This window comes from Hemicordylus capensis, chromosome 3, assembly GCF_027244095.1.
Source record: "Hemicordylus capensis ecotype Gifberg chromosome 3, rHemCap1.1.pri, whole genome shotgun sequence".
Taxonomy (NCBI): Eukaryota; Metazoa; Chordata; class Lepidosauria; order Squamata; family Cordylidae; genus Hemicordylus; species Hemicordylus capensis.
In genome coordinates this window covers 112,264,884-112,285,537 of record NC_069659.1, presented here as the reverse complement: position 1 = coordinate 112,285,537, position 20,654 = coordinate 112,264,884, and the positions used below count along the sequence as shown (strand labels likewise).

General features: G+C 40.4%; 1 protein-coding gene across 5 annotated transcripts in view; it reads left to right on the top strand.

Annotated features, from left to right (window-relative positions):
* Positions 1-11,987, top strand: part of SMS (spermine synthase) — a 51,734-nt gene extending 39,747 nt beyond the window's left edge. For all 5 annotated transcript variants that reach the window (XM_053306150.1, XM_053306153.1, XM_053306154.1 and 2 more), the window contains 2 exons: positions 4,907-5,022; positions 6,159-11,987. In XM_053306150.1, the coding sequence (XP_053162125.1) occupies positions 4,907-5,022; positions 6,159-6,201 (159 nt within the window). In that variant the 3' untranslated portion in view covers positions 6,202-11,987. The remainder of the gene's footprint in view (positions 1-4,906; positions 5,023-6,158) is intronic.
* Positions 11,988-20,654: the final 8,667 nt, after the last annotated feature.

The following is a 20,654-nucleotide window of genomic DNA, read 5'->3' as shown; positions in this document are numbered from 1 at the left end:
GTAGTATGCACTATACTGTTTGTCCACTAGATAGAGCTTGATCACTAAAAATGTCCATTCATATAGTAAAATCAAAATAATGGTGTACCTCTGTATGTGGAAGATTTGCATTTGAAGTGTTTTGGACTAAAGAGCAAGGAAATAAAAATTATCCTTTTTCTGAGGGTGGGAACTTTGATTCTTCCCCTCATACTTGAATCCTTGATAATAGTGAGCCTCTTCCCACAGCCAGAGAGAAGGGCTCCAAGTGGGCTGTGGGGAAGGCGAGTTAGACTTAGATTCCTCGCAGACAACCGCTCCTCCTGTGCTGGGTGCACTCCCTGCGCGCCCAGGAAGAGGGGAGGGTTAGGGGCCAGGATGTGTTGTCCCGGCCCCTGGAAATGCCATAATGCACAACGCGAGTGTGTGGTGCATCGTGGGGATCCCTGCTGCCCTGGTTCCCCGTAGTCTGGCAGCCATAGCTGCCAGACTATTAAAAAAAATAAAAAAATAAGGAGCACTCACTCTCTTAACCTTGTTTCAAGGGGTGGCTACTTTGGTGGGTTTGCTGCTGTGATGCTGCTGGGATTGGCCTGATCCCAGTGGTTCACACACGCGTGCAAAACCAGGCTAGGTAACCTTCGCCCACTTTTGCACATGCGTGTGAATAGCCTCAGTCTCTCATTACTGTGTGCATTCTCATTTTTTTCCAAGTGGAGGTCCATTTAACAAACAGCTCGCCATTATGGGAACATACTCTTAACTTAATCTGAGGATCTGAAATTCTACATGTGAAAACACAAAGTCTGCATTGTGAAACATTTATCCAAATGTGTACAACACTTGTGTAAGCATATGGTTAATTTGATACTCCATTTGATATTTGATATGCCAATTTTCAAATTCAATTTTTATTCTAAAAAAAGAACACTTGGGATTTCTAAAAATAATAATAATAATGGAGTTCTGGAGTGGAAGAAAAAGGAAAAGCAATATTTCATAAAGACAGGGCCATGATAAACCTGTCTTAATAATCAGGTTTCTCCTGACCACTTGAAGCTGCACCGCTCGAATTGTTTGATTCTGTTGCCTACAAACTATTCTGTCTTTATTATTTAGCAATAATGCAGTTCAGCACTCCTACTCTCCTTGCACTCTTCCGTACAGCTCCTTCTTTCACTAGGTTTTTCCCCAGTTCCCTCGTCCTCTTTCGCCCTCCGTCCTGATAATGTATATTCATTGATCCCAAAGTTATATTTGTCTCTACAAAACCTTTTCTGTGTTGAACTTCTATGAAGTTTTCATCAATCAAACCTACCTTCTCTCATAGCTGCTGCACCAATCTTGTATCTAGATATTTTCATGAACATTTTACACTATCACAGGAGCTCAACAAATGGCTGTGGGACTCGGAGGCAACCTGCAGTATTTAACTTATTTTGTACATGGTTTCATAGGAGCTGCCTTATACCAAATCTGACCATTGGTCTGTCTAGCTTGGTATTCTCTAAACTGACTGGCAGCAGCTCTCCGGGGTTACAGACAGACAACTTTTACTGCCCTATTTGAAGATGCTGAGGTTTGAATCTGACACCCTTTCTATTCCCATCTCTCCCCATTTAATAAAGAGCACCACTTTGTTCTTGCTGAATTCAGTGAGGTGTATTTGCTCGTTGTGTTCCATCGGTGGTACTGAGAAGAGAGGTTGGCCTGCTACGAATGGAATTCAGAGTCTGGAGAACTATTTTCCTATTCTGGTTAAAATTTATGTCCTCTAGCTCAGGCTTGGCTTCCCTCATTAAGACTGATACATTTCAATTTAAATGGTTTTCATTTATTAGTGATAAATTAACTTACTATGGGTGTTCTCCAGAGGTTCTGCTGGAGATGGGCAATGACCAGGCTAAGGGGGAGATCAAACAACATATCATTGATGTAGGATTGCAAGAGGAAGCTGCTTCTATCACTAAAACCGTCTATCTCGGGGCTCAATTGTTTAATCTCAAGCCAGCAGGCTATCTGTATTCTATTATTATCCCCAAATTCAGACGTGCATTGACATTAGCCCGAATGGATGCCCTTCCATCTGCCGTTTTAGAGGGCAGGTTCAAGTGCATCCCTTTCCCTGCCCGCCTCTGCCCTTGTGGTTCTGGCCAAGTGGAGACCAATACACATTCAATTTTATATTCTAATTTTTTTAAGGAAGCCTGCTTGAGATTAATCTCCCCCTTATTGTCTAAGTTTTTAGGACACTCTGATGATTTTTATTTGAAGTTTTTATTACTTAACCCAGATGAAAAAATTATTAATATAGTGGCCAGGTTTTGTTTTATAATCTGCAAAACTCAATCTGATATTTAGCAATGCATTTCATAAGTAGTTTATATATTTTTCTCTTCTTTTAAAATTTTATTTACACAATGCATTGTTTGTATTTCTTGTATATTGGTCTACGACCGTAATAAAGTTCTGTCCTTTTTTTGCTGTATATTTGTGAGCATAATGATCTGCCAAGCCTGGGCTGGGCGCAGAGCATCTGCACCTCTAGTTTGTCACCTGTCTCCATGCCCCCTACCCCGTTGCCATTTTATTTATTATGTATTTATTTGATTTTTATACCGCCCTTCCAAAGTGGCTCGGTGGGGGGGCGGTTACAATTAAAACAAACCATTAAAACAGTAAAGAGCTAAAACAAAAATTATAAAACAACATAACAACAATTAACAATTTAAAAACATTTTAAAACAACAATTAAACAGTCACAGTAATTAAAAACCCTGAAACCAGGTTAAAATATTAAAACCGATTTTAAAACCCTGGAAAGCCAGGCCAAACAGATACGTTTGGGGGTTTTTTGCCTGCCCGTTGCCTCCTCCTTCTTCTCCCACCCACCTGTTGCCGCCTCCTTCCCCCATCCATCCCCGACTTCTACTTCTGCACATCGCTGCCGTTTTCTCGGCGCTGTCCCCCCCCCGCCCACCAGCTGGCCGGCCGCTGCAACTGCTGCCATTTTCTCCCTCCCACCCATCCCGTGTCTAGCCTATCTGGCAGCTCTCCGAACTCTCGTGAGAGCTGCCACGCATGGGATTAGCCACAGGTATTCCCTAGAGAATTAAATATATAGAAGATGTTCTACAGCAGTGAACTAGTGTGTGCATTTGGACTGTATTTTGTTGGACACATAGGTCTAAGGTTGAAATATCTCACATCTGTTGAATTTGTTATAAACTAGGCATCCATATATATATATATATATATATATATATATATATATATATATATATATACATATATATATATGGGTTTTTTTAAAAAGCAAGCACAGCATTACTTAAAATTTGTTTCTGATGCAGTTCATGAGGTGGAGGAGCTACTGAACTTAACAAACTGTAGATGTTACATACAGCAGTATTTTCATTGTTCTCTCCCATTATTTGCTTGCCACGTTGTCTTCTGTGATTGTTATTTGTCGCTTATGAAGATGATGAACAAAGCTTAGATACCAAGAATGACAGTCTGCAAAACTAGACAGTAGATTACTCTCATTATATAGTTGTTGGTCATTAAACTACCTCAGTACTGGTGGGATGTCCCATAAATTACCTAGCACTGTTTTCTATTTGTGATTTCAAAATTACACACACAGGTTGTTTATATACTATCCTATTCAATTTGATGCTGACAAAATTATATGCTTTGTAAAATTCAGCAGAACCAAATAACCACTGCATGGGATAATAATAGATTACAAAACAAGTTTTGTATAGTCAGCTTTTGTTAACTTTTTCACTAACCTCTGCTTTGCTATTTCCTGTGGCACCTCAGCAAATTTATTTTGTTTCAGAAATATTTAATTCTTTTCTCTACTGTTTTATTTTATCATCTGAGTAAAAACATGAAATAATGTCTCAAGAAAAATGAAGCAACAGAAAGATAATAAACAATAAAATGAGAAATATTTCATTATAGGGCAGAATCAAAGTTGTGAAGGGCTAATGGGAGACGGGATGAAATGGAGGGCCTAAAATGAGGTCTAGAAATTTGAGGGCATGAAGCTACAGCCTTATTAGTCTAAGGTTTAATGGTGCCTTGCTTTGGAAACCTGGCCTTTACCCCGCTGCTTTGAGAGAGAGAGAAGAAGAAAATATTGCATTCAGTGACACACATTCTGCAAGGTGGCTGTGACCATGGAAGAGGCTGCATTGGAGCACAGTCCAGAGCATTGCTGAGCAGCCAAACGTGCAGAGGGGGTGGGATTTCTGCTGCCCTCATTCCAAAAGTACTTTTTTGCCTTCAGAAACATATTTAGAGCTATGCGACCCTCGCAGGCACATTTATGTACTTTTGGAAGGAAAAGAGAGAAGCAAAAACTGCTCCCTCCTTCCCTCCAGGTCCCTCCTTCCCTTCCCTCGACAACACTCTGGCAGCCTCTTCCAAGGACACAACACTCATTCCTCACTTCTAAAACTGCAGAATATGTGAGCCAGTATTTATATAACATATCTTTGTTCTATTGTCCTGCCCTGGGTTTCTTTATTTGATTTACATCATTCTTGGACAAAATTCTCTCTCCATTCTTAGTGTGCATGCTTTACCCTTGTTTTCAGGGAAAGCATATCAATTATTAATATGTCCCGAGATTTTATTGATTCAGTCTTCTTCCTTAGAATGTTTACAGTGTTGCAAAATATTGAATTCTGACATTTGAATCCTAATTTGCATGGCATGAAGCATATTTGACTAGCTATTATAAATTACTTTTTCAGGATTTTATTAGTCTGTAGAACAGGAAGCAATATTTGATAAATAGACTGCTTTAACCCAGTTCTGTTGCAGTGAACAGAACTTATTGATGAACTTGTGCTTGTGCACTGTTTTTCAATTTGATTGGATATTTAAGTCACATTTTCTCATTCTTGTCTTGCAGGGAAATTGTGTCAATCTGACAGAAGCCTTGACCCTCTACGAAGAACAGCTTGGCAGGCTATATTGTCCTGTGGAGTTCTCAAAGGAAGTTGTGTGTGTCCCCTCATACATGGAACTGTATCCTTGTTTAATACAAAATCATATCACCTAACAATAACACATTGTACAAGCCACAAAGTGAATGAAATGAATGGTTAATTTAAAAAACAACAACAAAGTACACATACTTGTCAAAATAAGGCATGTATTTGGATTCAACCCAACCCAACTTTGACAATTTCGGATTTTATGGGCTGTGGCGATGTCGGATATCGGATTTGGAACTTGAATACAAATTCTGACTTAAATTCAGATTTTTCACCCATAGAGGTGAATGGGGAAATTTTTTTAAAATCACTGGTTGGTCCTAGAGCCTTGAAACTTGCCACTCATGTGGGGAAAGAGGTCAGGGCACCCTGTATTGAATTTAGAGAGAATTGGTCAATTCCATGTATTTTGGTGATTTTTTGGTTAAAAAAATTGGCTTAAAATGGTAAAATCTATAAATGATGGTCCAAGGAGGATCTTCAGTTTCAGAGGTTGTTGCAACGTTCTGGCTTGAAACCATTTTTAGCAATTTTTTTTTTACAACCATTTCAAAAATTCACCAAAAATCATGGAATTGGCCAATTTTCTTCATATTGACTACAGGGGCCCCTACCTCCTTCCCTACATGTGTGGCAATTTAGGCTCTAGGACAGGGTTTCTTAACCTTGGGACCCCAAATGTTGTTGGACTACAACTCCCAGAATCCCCAGACATGGCCTTTGTGGCTGACAATTCTGGGAGTTGTAGTCCAGCAACATCTGGGGGCCCAAGGTTAAGAAACCCTGCTCTAGGACAAACCAGTGATTTTTGGTGATTATTATTATTTTTTTAAATCCCCATTCAACTCTATGGGGGGGAATGGTACAATTTTGTGAGTTCTGAAATTATGAGTTTTTTGTTTTTTTAAATATTTCAGAATTAATTCCAACTTTACTTATCCGATTTGGGGTGGGGGGGGCGGGAATCTGATTCGGATTTTACCATTTTTTACCAATTGGTAATTTACCCAACATTCAGATAAAATCCAAATTTTCAAAACTTAATTTGCACAGGCCTAATATGTATCCTAACATAGGGAGGATTCTTGTTGAACTTTCTAGTTTGAAACCATCCTTTTGACAATGCAAGATATTTATTGGATTCCTTGACATATTTTTTTTCTTCAGATGGGTGTTTTATACTATTTGGAAGAAGAGGATTGATGTTTGAAGCTCAAGGTCCACATACTACACACTGCATGAAGTGTGTAGATTTGCCACATGCTGTTTCTTGGCATCTTGAAACTTTAAATTATATGCTGTAGATGATCCTGAGGCTTAGATATGCTATCAATTTGTGAATTCTTTAAATGTTTCTTATTATTTTAATTTAAAAGCAAATGGAAAATGTATATTTTGATGAGCTAGGGTGTTATTTTTTGAAAGTCAACTTAGATAAATTAGCAGCAAAACTATAGCTGCTGGATGCACTGAACCTTTAGAATGTGATCATTTTGTTATTATTTCTTAGATCTTTGAATATTGACTTTAAAAGACAACATTAGCATTTCAGTGTCTTATAGCTGCTTTTTCTTTCAGACATTAATCAGATTTAATTGTCATGGTGCTTTAAATAGAAAAGTGGTTTTTGTTAAATAATTAGTGTGCTAAATCATTAGAGGAATTAAGGGCAAACATATTTTTTTAAGGATACCCTCAGGCCCATTGTGATGTTATAAAGCTACCATGAGATGACATTTCAGTATTATTTTCTTATGGTGAACTTCTTATTCTCTATGCACCCTCACATGTCAAGATCTGGCATTTAATTTTCAGTTCTCTTGGTAAGGAGTATATGCCAGATCTCAACCCTGTGAGAATTAGTTCAGAACAAAAGTACATCACACCAAAATGATATGGGGGAAGTTACCTTGTGATGGCTTTGCCACATCAAAATTAATATGAATTGGGCCCATGCTTAGTTAAAAAGGGAAGGAGCTAACTTGAGATTTTGTTCACCTACTATATCATCCTAGACTTATCTTTTAGTCTTTTCAGTACAGCGAGATTCACAAAGAACGTATGCTGGTATAGTGTCACTAACGTAAGTTGTCTAAGTGGTTAGAGAGCTGTAATTTTATAAACTATTTAGCCCTCTTATATTTATTATAAGCAGGGAGGAATTGTAGATAAAACAAGTACTGGTAGCACTATACATGTGGAAACTACAGCTTGACCTGCTCTTCCACCACTTGGAGTTCAGTATGAAATGTAGAATGATAATTCTCTTTGTGGATCCACATCTTATTAGCTTTAGTGCTAATGCTCCTGGCATGTGAAAAGTCATTTAAAAAGGGAAAATTAGAAAAGTGACTTGGGACACCATATGCTGAAAACTTCTTGTTTCTCAGCTTCATCAAAGTGAATGGGACACAGGTTAAGAATACAGGACAGTTCCCATGCATTTCAGTGCAGTCTGTGAGGAAGTTGCTGGTGGATTATGGTCCTGATAGTCTTGTGCATCTCGTATTTATATTTTTTGCATGTCTATAAACAAGTATTTACTCCACTGAGTTGAGCCCAACCACCATGGATATGATGAATCTTGTGTCTGACCCTAAAGCATCACTACCCCATACACTGTATTTGCATATGCATGTTGAAATATCTATTAGGTGATTGCATTTGTACTCCCCTCCCCCCTTGTCTGCACATGGTGTGAAATTATATTTTTAAAAAATCTTTATATGTGCTGATTGATCATTTACTGATAACTTTGCTAGAAGCAAACCCTTAAAAAGTGCTCAGAAATACAACCTTATTGTATAATTTGGGAGGGAGAGAGATAATGAAAACATATTACCCCTTCTTCGCATTATAAGATCTTGGAACAAAAGGAACCCCCCCCCCCCCGCAACTGAAAAATTTGCATTGCATTTCACTGTTTTAAAGGATGTTACTGGGTTGTTCTGTTTTTATAGCAACATAAAAAGAGTTGCACCTAGACTGTGCATCCCAAATAAAAATAATCACAGTGTATGCTCTCTCTTTTTTACTTCATTGTGAAAAACCAAATGCGTTTTGCACAATACGCTTTCTGCAGGGTGAACTTCTTTATGTATTTACAAAAAAGGACATAGTCCTTGATAGTACAGCAAGGAATTCCATTGTTTAAAAAACAGAATTTTGTTAAATAATGTGTATATATGGTATCTTGGGACCATCAGAATGCTAACAAAATGAACAAGTCAAACAGATATGTTTACAGTTTGTAACTCCTAAACTGTGTCTCCTATATAATTGAAGCTACCTAATAAACTCTTTGAATCTTTATTAATGTAGTGGCTGACATCCTGACTAAGGAAGCACTGGTGAAGATCAGAACAGCAGCACTTCCAGACTAACTGCAGTGGGTAATAGGCAATTCCTCAGCCCTCAGGTGACACAGAGGACTTCTGGGGGTAGGTGGGGAGAGATTGTCAGAAATTACCTCTTCACCAGTGCCCTGGTACAGTAGACTGGAAGTATTATTCTGATCATCTCACTGTACCAGCACTTTGTTAGGATGTCAGACAATATATTTGCTGAATTTGCCTTTGATAAAGAGCAAACTTCTTTCAGGTCAATCCGATGTTTCCTGTTGACTAAAAAGGAACCATTATTTCAATATATGTGTATTATTTATCCTAGTCATAAATTTGCCTAGAATACTGGCTGATACACTACATAGCAAGCCTCCCATCCAAGACGGATGCACATTCACCACTTCTGAGCCAACCAAGAGCTCATTCATTCAGCTTCCGAAGGCAGAGGCTCCTCCGTGCCTCCTTAACTGTGTGTCTTTGCTGTTGCGCCGCCACTTCCACTTTCCCCAGTTCCAGTAGCAATGCAGCAGCAATGATGCACAGCTTCAGAGGCATGGAGGAAGCCTTCAGAAGCTGTGGGTTTGGGCTCTTGGCTGGTTCATCCCTCTTGAATGGGTGGCTCCTTGAGCAGTTTGTTAATCACTCTTTTCCATTATGGTTAGGAGCTTCTGTTGAGTCTGGTGGAGAACATGTGTGACTGATGCAGGCCCACCTTTTTCCTATTGCTAAAATACACAGCCAAGCTCCATTTTATACTAAATTATTTTACACTGCTTTTGAACAGATTGATAGTGGCTTCCTTTATTTCTTTTCCTTATAAGCTGAAGGTAAAAGGCACAAAATTTGGGAGAGCCTACACTAAGTGGACATAAATTAGTCTTTCAGAATTGTATCCTATGAGACTTCAACAATAAGTATACACATGTGATGTATGTCAGAAATTGCTGTTATCTGAAATACTGTTTGGGGATTATGCAATGCTTGTAATGTCAAAATTAGAGCTGCCTTCTTGGAGAAGTAGTTCCCCCCCCCAACCTTCTAAAAGGGCACAAAGTAAGTTTAACTTTATCATATCTACAGAATGTCCCCAGTAGTCACCCTAAAGAATCCAAAGCAGATAAACATATATTCATAGGTTTTTATGTTGTAATCAAAACCAACATGGATTCACAAATTTTCCTGGAACTTCTCCTGTAACTTAAAGTACAAGCAAAAGTTGTCTGAAGTTGGGCTTTTAGAAATGAAGAGTAAACAACTGGCCAAATATATGGAACAGAATTATCCCGCCCCCCCCCCCCAGCCTCGGCTGCAGGTAGAATAGAGCTAAATGCACTGAGGGTTATGGAGGGAAAAAGGTGTTGAGACTTCCTTTCCTTATATACATAAACTTGTGATCATAGGGTCTGATTTAGGGATGTGCACGGAACTGGTGGTTCCGCCAGTTCAAAGGCGGCGGGGCTGCTGCTTTAAGAGCGGGGGAAGGTGCACTTACCCCTCCCACCACTTTCCCCCCACCGGCGTCTTTTGTTAAGAAAGCTGATCAGGGTGGCAGTGTACTTCTCTTGCGCTCCATTGCCCCCTTTGGCCAGATATGGCCGGAAGTCTCCGGTGTGTTGGGGACTTCCAGCCATATCCGGGCAATGGGGCGGCAGGGAGGTACGCTGCCTCCCCAATCAGCTTTCTTAATAAAGGACGCCAGTGGGGGAAAAGTAGCGGGAGGGGTAAGTGCACCCTCCCCCACTCTTAATCAATCAATCCTTTATTACGGTCAGAGACCAGCATAAAATTGATACAGGTTAAAAATTACATGTTATGTGATGTTGTTATGATGATATGATGATACATAACTTGACAAATCTAAAATTAAGGATGATTTCAATTTAAAAGGTAAATTAAAATACATATTAGTACATAATATCAAAAGGCTAAAACTAAGAATGATTGCAGATTAAAAAGTAAAATAGATAGAATATACTCGTTAGAACTAAATAAGCTAAAAACCTAAAATTACTAAAGCTAAAACAGATAAAATAATAATATAATGATATAGTTTCTATAGAAGTGCCCAGAAAAAAATAAAAAGGAGAGTATAAAATCCAGATTTAAAATTATAAAAAGCAATAAAAAGAGAAAGAAGGGGGGGGAGGAAAACTATAAAACGTAGTAAAATGCAATAAAATGCAGTACAATGCAATAAAACAATAGGTTTGGAGGCATGGACAAGTGCAAGGTCAATCCAGAATAATCAAGAATCGGATTAAGTGGGCTCACAGCCTATCATCCTTTGATGGATGCCGATTGCAGCCACACAGAACGTGCCAACGCTTTGTGTAATGGCAGGGTTAGAGTCAGAGAGCAACAGAAAGCTGTAGAATTGTCTCGAATGTCCCGGGTACTTGCTTAGCAATGGGAGAATAAGGGCAACACGAATGTCTCTATGAAACAGGCAGTATAGAAGGACATGCTCAATAGTTTCGATCTGTTCTGAGCCACAGGGACATAATCGCTCTGCAAGTGGGATCTTTCTGTAACAGCCCTCTAGCACTGCTGAGGGGAGACTATGGCAGCGAGCCAAAGTGAACGTCCTGTGGTTTGGTACCTCCAAATGAGTGAGATATGCTGCAGGAGAGGCAGTATATCTAAGTTCCTCACTGATATAAAATTTTGAGACACAGCTGAGGTCTGTTTGGCACTCATTGTCTGTAATGTGCTGCTTTTGCCTGATCGTAGCCCATGTTGAGCAGGGACAGTGGAGAGACCCCACTCTTAAAGCAACACCCCCGCCATATTTGAACCGCTCCACCGTGGTTCCGTGCACATCCCTAGTCTGATTTACCAGGGAGCAATGGGATAGTATTAACTCCCTCATGCAGCCTAATAGATAAGTGCAATGTTAGTCTTTAAATCTGGTAAGAAATGGGGAACTGAAATGAATGAGTAGGGCTAATGTTTGGAAGGCTAATACATACATGCATCAATACAACCAGTGCATCATTGGAAAGCTAATACATACAGAAAGGGAAACATGGGGGGTAATAGTTTTTAACAATCTTGGTTGGAGCATCATAATAACATTGATGTGTGCATTTAAATGCAAAATGGCATAAATTGTACTTTTCTTCCCACCTGTGGTTTTTCCTGTTACTGCTTGAAGAGATTCTGAGAAAATTGTTTTAAATAAAGTTTTGTCATTATTTATATGTAGTTGCTGTAGTAGTGTACAGCATGGGTTCCCAACCTTGGGTTGCCAGATGCTGTTGGACTACAGTTCCCATGATCCCCATCTGGGGACCCAAGGTTGGGAACCCCTACGTACATTATGGACATTAACCTTTTGGAGCTGTGTGTGTGTGTGCATGAACTAATCTGTGACAGATTTAACACTTTTTAATTTTACACCTGAAAAATGAGTGGAACATCATTGTTGCTAGTGCCTCACTAGACATGCACATCAATCCCGAAGATGGTTGGCATGGTGTGTCTTTTAATTCTTTGCACTAAATGCTGCTTCCATCTAGTAGTGAAATTTAACTATTTTTAAAAAAGAAGTTGATTACTAATCTGTCTTTGCTGAAAGAAAACTGCTGGCATTGTATTGACTGCACTGGAACAGTGCATATATTCGAATAAAGGTACGCTATTATTACCTGTTCTGACTGAATTGTTACATTCACTTTGGGTTACAGAATACGTGTATCATACGATATCAACATCATGGATCCTTTCTCACTTTCATAATCAGTTATGTACATGTAAGCCCCAGTCCTGCATACAGGTACCCCAGTGTAAGACCCATTGAACATAGTGGCACACTTTGACTAACTTTGCACCAGTATCCAGCTATCTTTTATTGTTCTGCTGAAATTAAAAGCAAGACAAATTTCTTGCCACTTGCAGTTGTGCAGCACATTTTTGTTTTGATGTCCTCAGAACTTAGGCTTTTCATAGCCTGTCCTACAATATTTACATAATAAAAAGTACTTAAACAATATGTATTATCATGAAATACCCCAAAAAGTGTGTGTATCATACTACATTCTCATTACAATACAAAATCATTACAATACCTGCTAACTGAGTAAAGAGGCACGAGAGGAACAACTGTCTCTATCCAACCCAGCACAGCATCCCTCCAGAGGTTGCTGTTGATGCGTCATATTTGTTTTTAGATTTGTGACACCTTTGGGGACATGGAACCATCTTATTTGTTTTCCTATGTAGACTGTTTTGAGAATGTTTTTTCAGTTGAAGAGCGGTATATGAATGTCCACAATAGTAGTGATTCTATAGCTATTAGAAGGGATGTGTCTGCTATCTATTGTTTCTTTAAGTGATGCATATAATTGAAATTCTAAACTCTAGAACAATGAGATTCATTCAGTACAAAGTCCCATGTGTGACTGAAATGCACAAATTGCATACCCATGATCAGTCACCCATTTCAGCATGTGCCTTATTAGTTAATCTATTGACATTATTCTTCTAAATATATTATAAATTTTTAAAAGCATGTAATGCTACAATTTGATACAAAGACACAGCAGCATACAAAAGCTGCAAGAAGGCATTTAAGTTATATCAGTCAGATGGCTAAATATCTGACTGAACTATGCAAGCAATTTCACTAGTGCCAACACATTATCTAATCTATATTTGTAGTGTTATGATTTGAGGCTGTGTGTGACAGCTTGTTGGTTTAATCAGGAAATATTTAACCTTCAGGAAAGAGCTCCCAGACTTTGGAAGAACTTTCATCCATTAGCAAAAAGATCAAGATCCTTATGGAGGTGATGGTCACTCAGATAATCCTTCCAATGTTTGTTCTTTGGCCTTGGCCATCAGCACACATTTATTAGGTGACAAGAGACACCTCCCCTACGAATTTGGTGAAGACCCATTGGAAAATAGCTTAGAGCAGTTTAAATTTCTTTTCTTTGGCACAGGTTTTATGGGTTGGTGGCATTTTTTCAGACTGAGGAAGTGCTATTTAAATCATTGTGTAGTCCATTTGCATAGCTTCAGCCTTTAGATTGCATGCTAGAAAAGTGCCTTTTGTATATCCCCCTGAGACCCAATTGATTGATATTTTACAACTGATCCTCAAAGTTGGGGATAAAAGTAGATTTTGATCCTCAAAGTTGGTTTTAAGAGGCATGTGTGCGCAGAGGCCCGAAGTCGCCCACTCTGTCTCATTTGCGAGTGAGCTAGGCATGAGGGAGGACCTCTTTCGCCACCATCCTCCAGTGCCCGACCTCACCTCCTGTGATGGTTTTGGGGCAGGCGGAGCCTCCACTGCTGCACAGCAGCATTTTAAAAGGTAATATACAGAAATAAGTCCCCCCCCCGTTACTCTTGTCCCTGGGGCGGCAAATCTTTGGCTGCCTATGGGCAGCCAAAAGATTAATTCACCGCTGTGTGGACTCCGCACATGTATGGAGGCCATCTGAGCCCTGGTGTTGGGGCAGCCCGTGGCCTGGTGCCAGGACATGGAGTGCGCTGGAAGGGGTGAGGGCTGTGTGTTCACGTGTGTGCAGTAGCGGGCAGTGAGGGCAATGCCCGGGGTGGTGGTGGTGAGAGGAATCTAATTATTAATAAGCAGGTGCTTACCATCATTTAGGCAGCACTGGCAAGCTGCCGTGCTCCGCCCGCAATCCCACGCGGGGTAGCGGTACTCTGTCCAGCATCTGGTGGGGCAGCAGAATGGTCCTGGTGTCTGTGCATGTGCAGAGGCTAGAGTCATGCTGCTATCCCACTGGATGCCATGCAGAGCTATACCACCCTGCACAGGTTTGTGGGCGGAGCATGATAGCTTGCAGGTGCTGCCTAAATGCGGGTAAGCACCTGTTTATTAATCCTTACAGGTGCCTCTCCGCCTCCCCTGGTGCTGCTCTCACCAGCCACTACTGTCTGAGTGTGTGTGTGTGTGTGTGTGTGGCTATGTCACTTGTGTACAACTTTTACAGTATTTTGCTTATAACCCTGAAGGAAATTTAATCAAGCAGGAGAACTGAGGTTTATGGGAAATTCCTGGGAAGATAATCTAATTTTGGACATGGTTATCCTTATTCCCTGCTGAATAATCATGAGGTGGGAGTACACTGTCACTATTACTGAATCCACTAATTTCATTTACTTGTGTTTTTTCAGGCGGGGTGTGTGTGGCTTTATCTTGGTTGAAGGTTTTATAATGTTTTTGGTGTTTAGCATCAGGAAATTTTACCTTGTGGTTTGGGTAAGCTCTTCTCCATAGTGTCTAATCATATTTCCCTTTTTTAAATGCCAGGAAATTCACTAATCCAAAAACCTTTGGTTTAAGCTGTTTTACATTTTCACTCGTGCCCTAAAAATAATGGAATATTATTTTCTGGTATATGATGCTGGCTTTAGAAATGAGGCTCCATGCACCCATACTTTACCTTGGCCTTTGAGTTGGACATTGTGCTGGGGAGGGATGCGTCCAGGCAGACACTGGTGCAGTTTCCCTAATCACTTCCTAGAGATGCCCCTGCTGAATTTCTGCCTGATGCATCTCTGATCAAGGCAAAGTGTGAGTGCATGGAGCCTCATTTCTAAAGCCATCATCATATACCAGACTAGGCAATGGTAAACCACTCCTACAAAGAAAACCCCATGACTCTGTGGTCGCCAGGAGTCAACACCAACTTGATGGCACAACCTTTCCTTTACTATAAGTCTTTACAACTTATATGGTACGGAACTTAAGATGGGCACCTTAACTTGCAATTTCTATTCTTTTTAGGGCACAAGTGAAAATGTAAAGCAGCTTAACTCTCATTTTAAATCAAAGGTTTTTGGATTACTGAATAAGGAACATTAACCTGCAGTCAGATTTTTGATACAGCCTTCAGGGCCAAATTATTATATGCTGAGGCCCTAAGCTATGTCAAGCTTAAGACATAGAATTATTCTAACAAAAAGGACAATGAAAATAGAAATAAAATCTTTATTTTTACTTGGCAAATATACAATGAAAAACTAATAATCTAACACAAACAGTTACCTTACAATAAACCTATTTGCATTAGAAATAACTTTCAATGAAAATGCGTTATGTAAAACTTGAAATTTAGTCACTTTAAAAAAAAAATTCAAAGCCCCTCATAATGTGATGCCCCAAGCTGCAACCTTACTTAGCTTGGGCCTAAATTCAGCACTGAAAGAATGCTTGAATGAAAGGCAAAGACAGCAGGAATCAATGTCTTATGCTTTTTTTGTAGTTAAATCTGGTCAAGACAACTTTGAATGACAAGTCAGGAATTCATAGCAATAGGCATGAAGGTCTTGGTGTAAACACCACTGGATCCCTAACAGTGGAATCTAAATCAAATGGCACAGCACACTAACCACTCTCTGATAGGAGTCTTGATCTTATTTATTTATTTATTTTTCTGTGTAAAATTTCCCTGAGCTATTTTTGGAAGGGCGGTATAGAAATTAATAATAACAACAACAACAATAATAATAATAATAAATATGAGGTATCTTACAGCTCATATGACTAGCATTGTATAGGCTAGGGCGGTGCAACTTTAGTCCTCCAGCTGTTGTTGATTACAACTCCCATAATCTCCAGCCACAGTGGCCAATAGGGATGATGGAAGCTGTAATCCAGCAAAAGGTGTAGTGCCAAAGGTAGAAGGCCCTGGTAGAAGCCTTTTAAGACAGAATCTTAGCTCCTTCTAGCAGTTGTGCATTTTACTTTATTTGAAAACTCAGTGATGGTTTATTCAGCATAGTGTTCTGCATTATTGCCTTCCCTCTTCCCAGAGGTAGGTTTGTTCTAAAATGCACAATAAAGCTACTGAATCTTATAGATTATTCTAGCATTCTTATTTCTAATATCTGTTCAAAACCCAGGCTTTGTTCATATAGCTCAGGTGTTCTTAATTTTTTTGGCCCTACAGACATTCCCCCCCCCCCCCGCATCCTCAAGTATTTTCCATGGAGACCTCTCTCTCTCTCTCTCTCTCTCTCTCTCTCTCCAGTTAAAAAAAAATAGGGTGGGGCAGGGAAGAAATCAAGATAGTTATTTTCAAGACATTTTTTCTGGCTTACCAGGAAGCAAATTAAATTCAGTGCATCAAAGATTTTCCACAGACCACTGGACGGACCCCATGGACCCCAAATTAAGAACCTCTGATGTGGATAAATTGGGTATTCCTAGAAGCTTGTACCTAGTAAATACACATACATTTATAACCCCTAAATCATAACTGAACAAAATTTTGAACTTACAAGTTTATGAATATTTGCACATTATTCAATGTGCATATTTACTCATATTTTCTAAAGGTCTTGAATAAACACACAAAAGGGAAATGTTAAGGATGCATTATTGTATTTTTCTTCTACAGTCTAGGGTTTGTTTGTGTTTTGGTGGTTTGGTTTGGTTTGTTTTCGGTTCTTTGTTATGTAGTGTGCTTATTGCAGATGAAAATGCAATGGGAAGTGTTGGGAAAGGGCTACCCAGGAACATAGCAATTTGGTTTACCAGGATAATTATATTTAGTTCTTTAATGTTCAGTTCTTGCGGATTTTGTGTGCGTGTTTTAAGGAGGGCAAATGTTTTGGCCTCATTTATTCCATCCTGTAGGGATTTGTATGGTGTTTTTAACAAACAGCCACCTTGACTATAAGAATTTCAGCAACGAAAGACCGTTTCAATCTTCCTGAACGTGTTCCAGCTGAAAAGGATAGTTGCATGTACTTTTATTCTCATAAACTTCCATAATTTAATGTAAACAATATGTAGAAATATAGTGGCTGACATGCTGACTAACAAAAGCACGTGGGTGAGTAGGTTGAGCGTCGCACAGCACAGAACCCCTCATGCAACCCCCCTGTCCTCCTGCACACCCTGTTGTGCAAAAGGGCGAAGTCCAGAGCGTTCCCCGTGTTCTGGAGGCACTTGGTATGATTGGAAATGTGGAGAGTTAGCAATGTGTTTCAATCTTATTAAGTGCTTCCAGAGCACAGAGAGCACTCCAGACTCTTTGCCCCCTTGCACAAGAATGTGAGGGCAGGAGGACAGATGGGGGCCTGTTGTGTGCCTACACACACACTTAGAGGCCTTTCACATGGGTGGGCAGTGGGGAAGGCTCTTCAAACTCACCTTACCCCAAGACAATGGCTGCGGGGTTGCTGGGAGCGTGGATCGCGCTCCCAGACATGGAGCTCTGGAGGCCACGACAATTCATCCCAGCCTCCGAAGACCGCACAATGCACTGCATGACACGTGGACCAAGGTCCTTTCCAGATGGTAATAATCTTTGTGATGTTCAAAGCTTTCACTCAGGTTTCAAGTGCAATCTCAGTTCCCATATGCACGCTGTAGCAAGCTTCTGCACTGCTTTCTAGCCCAATCTTGCCCTCTACACATGCCAAGCAGGAACCCCATGCTATTTTCACAGTTCCACCTGCTGGCTAGCTCTTGCCTTGCAAGTATTACTGCTTTTCTGGCGACAGAGAAAAAGAGTGGATTCTTATCAGAATTTAAGAGCTGGCTGACAAGTGGCATTGTGAAAATTGTATGAGGTCCCTGTTCAGCATGTGTACGAAGGTTAAGATTGTATTAGGAAGTTGTGTACTTCCTAATACAAGCTTGCTGCAAGCTTGTGTGTATATGGGAAGTAAGGCTGCACTTGGAAATTGTGTGAAAGCTTTGAGCATCCTGCAGTTTATAGCTATCTGGAAAGGCTGTACAGCCCACTTCACTGGATAAACTAATGTATCCTTGGCTGGCAGACTATATGTCAACATATATGAGCCAGTGTGATGTATTGGATAGAGTGCTGGACTAGGACCGGGGAAACCAGAGTTCAAATCCCCATTCAGCCATGATACTTGCTGGGTGACTCTGGGCCAGTCACTTTTCTCTCGGCCTAACCTACTTCACAGGGTTGTTGTGAAAGAGAAACTTAAGTATGTAGTACACCGCTCTGGGCTCCTTGGAAGAAGAGCGGGATGTAAATGTAAAAATAATATAATAATACATATACATACATGTGTAAAGCCCACAGTCGCTTACTTTTATTTAAGAACGCTGCTTGGAATGTCATACACAATGTAATTTGGTAGCTGTTCACAAAGCTTTAGTATATTTTCAGTTTTTCATCTGTTTGGACTACATGGTTGCTGGATAGAAACAAAGAACAGAATGCAGTAGCTATATAACTATGGTCTGGGAAATCTTCAGAAGCTTATCAGGTTGGTGTCCCTCATGGAAATTATAGTAAAGACAAGCTTCCTTCAATGGTAGCTTGCCTACCATTACCAATTTTCCCCTGAGTATGCAGCTATAGGGGAGTGCCAAACACGCACTTCTAGGCCTGCACAGTCTAGAATATGCTCCAGAATCTTTAGCAATATGCTGTGTTTGTGCTTCTGACAATACTGCCTTTACCTCAGCTCATCTTCACCCAGGTTTCATAGTTTGTGCACAGCAGAGGCTTGGTGGGGGAAATGAGGGTGTCTGGATGTTTTATGGTGCATGCCAAATAATCTCATAAACATAAAACAGAAAGTAACTTTCAGGCTATAAGTAAAGGGAAGAAGGAAAGGATACTCAATCAGTAGAGTTAGAAGTCAGGATATAAACAGAAGGTAGGAAGCTGAACAGAGGGCTCTGTGGGGGCGATCTGTGTGTGCTATATTTGTTTTCTTTCCTGAGAGCATCAAAGACTACAACTGCAGCAAGCGTAAGTTGGTTGCACTGTTGGAAGAGAAGTTCACCTCATTAGAGAGGATGAGGTAGGAGTCAAGGAGGCAAACACTGTGCTCCCTTTCAAAGCTATTTGACTCTATTTTTAAATCTGACAAAATCCCCTTAAACTATAAGGCCAAAACAACCAGGAATACCTTCCCCTCTTCTAACCCAGGAATGCCATGGACTCTCCGCTTCCAAGGTTGGTTACAACCTTGGATTACATTCTCAAGATCCTCCAGTTTTAATTGTTCTCACATTGTTAGTAATAGGGAGGCCTTATTAGATTGACTCTGTAGTAGTGGGTAATAATTTATTATGGTCAGTGACCAGTCAACATACACACCAAAATACAAATCAGTATAGAACAAAACAAAATCAAAGCAGTAAAACTACTCAGTTGCTCCCGTCTCAGGTTACAGGCTGCCGCACAGAATCTTGCTTTCCCCGCTGTGACAACTGCATGTTGATTCGCCAAGAGATAGGAGATTTAATACTCTACTGATTGACCAGGCCAATTTTTTAGTAGTGGTTGGAGCCAGATAGGACAGATGTCCCTATAGTATGCACAGTGTAAGAGAACATGCAAGATGGACTCAGTGTCACTCGAACCATATGGATATAACTAGTTCCTTAGCTGTATCCCCTTAAATCTGCCATCCAACATGGCAGAGGGCAAGGCATTAAAGATTGACTCTGTATGTCCAAGCTCAATGCCACATTTGTGGTCTTCACAATTTATTCCAGTTTTGACAGCTGCTTCTGAGATATTTGTCTCAAGTGGTTTAAATGTTGTTGATCAGTCAGAGGCCAGCTTCTCTCAACGTGGAGATCAGGTTAAGTGCCTCCACCATGAGATCAGTCAGTCCTGACACTCCCTTATCTGGTTGCAGGTTTATACATGCCATTGTGGCCCACGCTCATCCTCCATTTCATGGGCACTTATTTGTGTTTTCTGTACTTCACAATAGAAGCTTCACTCTTATTGTTTATGTTTGTTTGCAAGAGCTGATCCCTGTGATATGTCTTGCCACCCTCCTAGTAAGGGCTGAGTAAATTTTTAAAAGAAGGCTCTTTTGTCTAAAATTAGTAGCAGGAAAATATGGCGCAAAGGGCTTAAACTGCCACCTTATGTGGTGGTGTCACTCTTGCCACCCCGCTCCCCTGCAGACCCAGTCTTGTGGCTTTCTCCAAAAAACTGGATGGCATGTGACCAGGGAGGACCTTCTGGGGGAAGAGGGGGTAAAAATGCCCCCCAATTGTGTGGCAGAAGTGCCTTACATAGGAACATAGGAAGCTGCCATATACTGAGTCAGACAATTCATCTATCTAGCTCAGTATTGTCTTCACAGACTGGCAGCGGCGTCTCCTAGGTTGCAGGCAGGAATCTCTCTCAGCCCTATCTTGGAGATGCCAAGGAGAGAACTTCAAACCTTCTGCTCTTCCCAGAGCAGCTCCATCCCCTAAGGGGAATATCTTACAGTGCTCACACATCAAGTCTCCCATTCATATGCAACCAGGGCAGACCCTGCTTAGCTAAGGGGACAAGTCATGCTTGTTACCACAAGACCAGCTCTCCTGCCCCAAGAGCCTTCT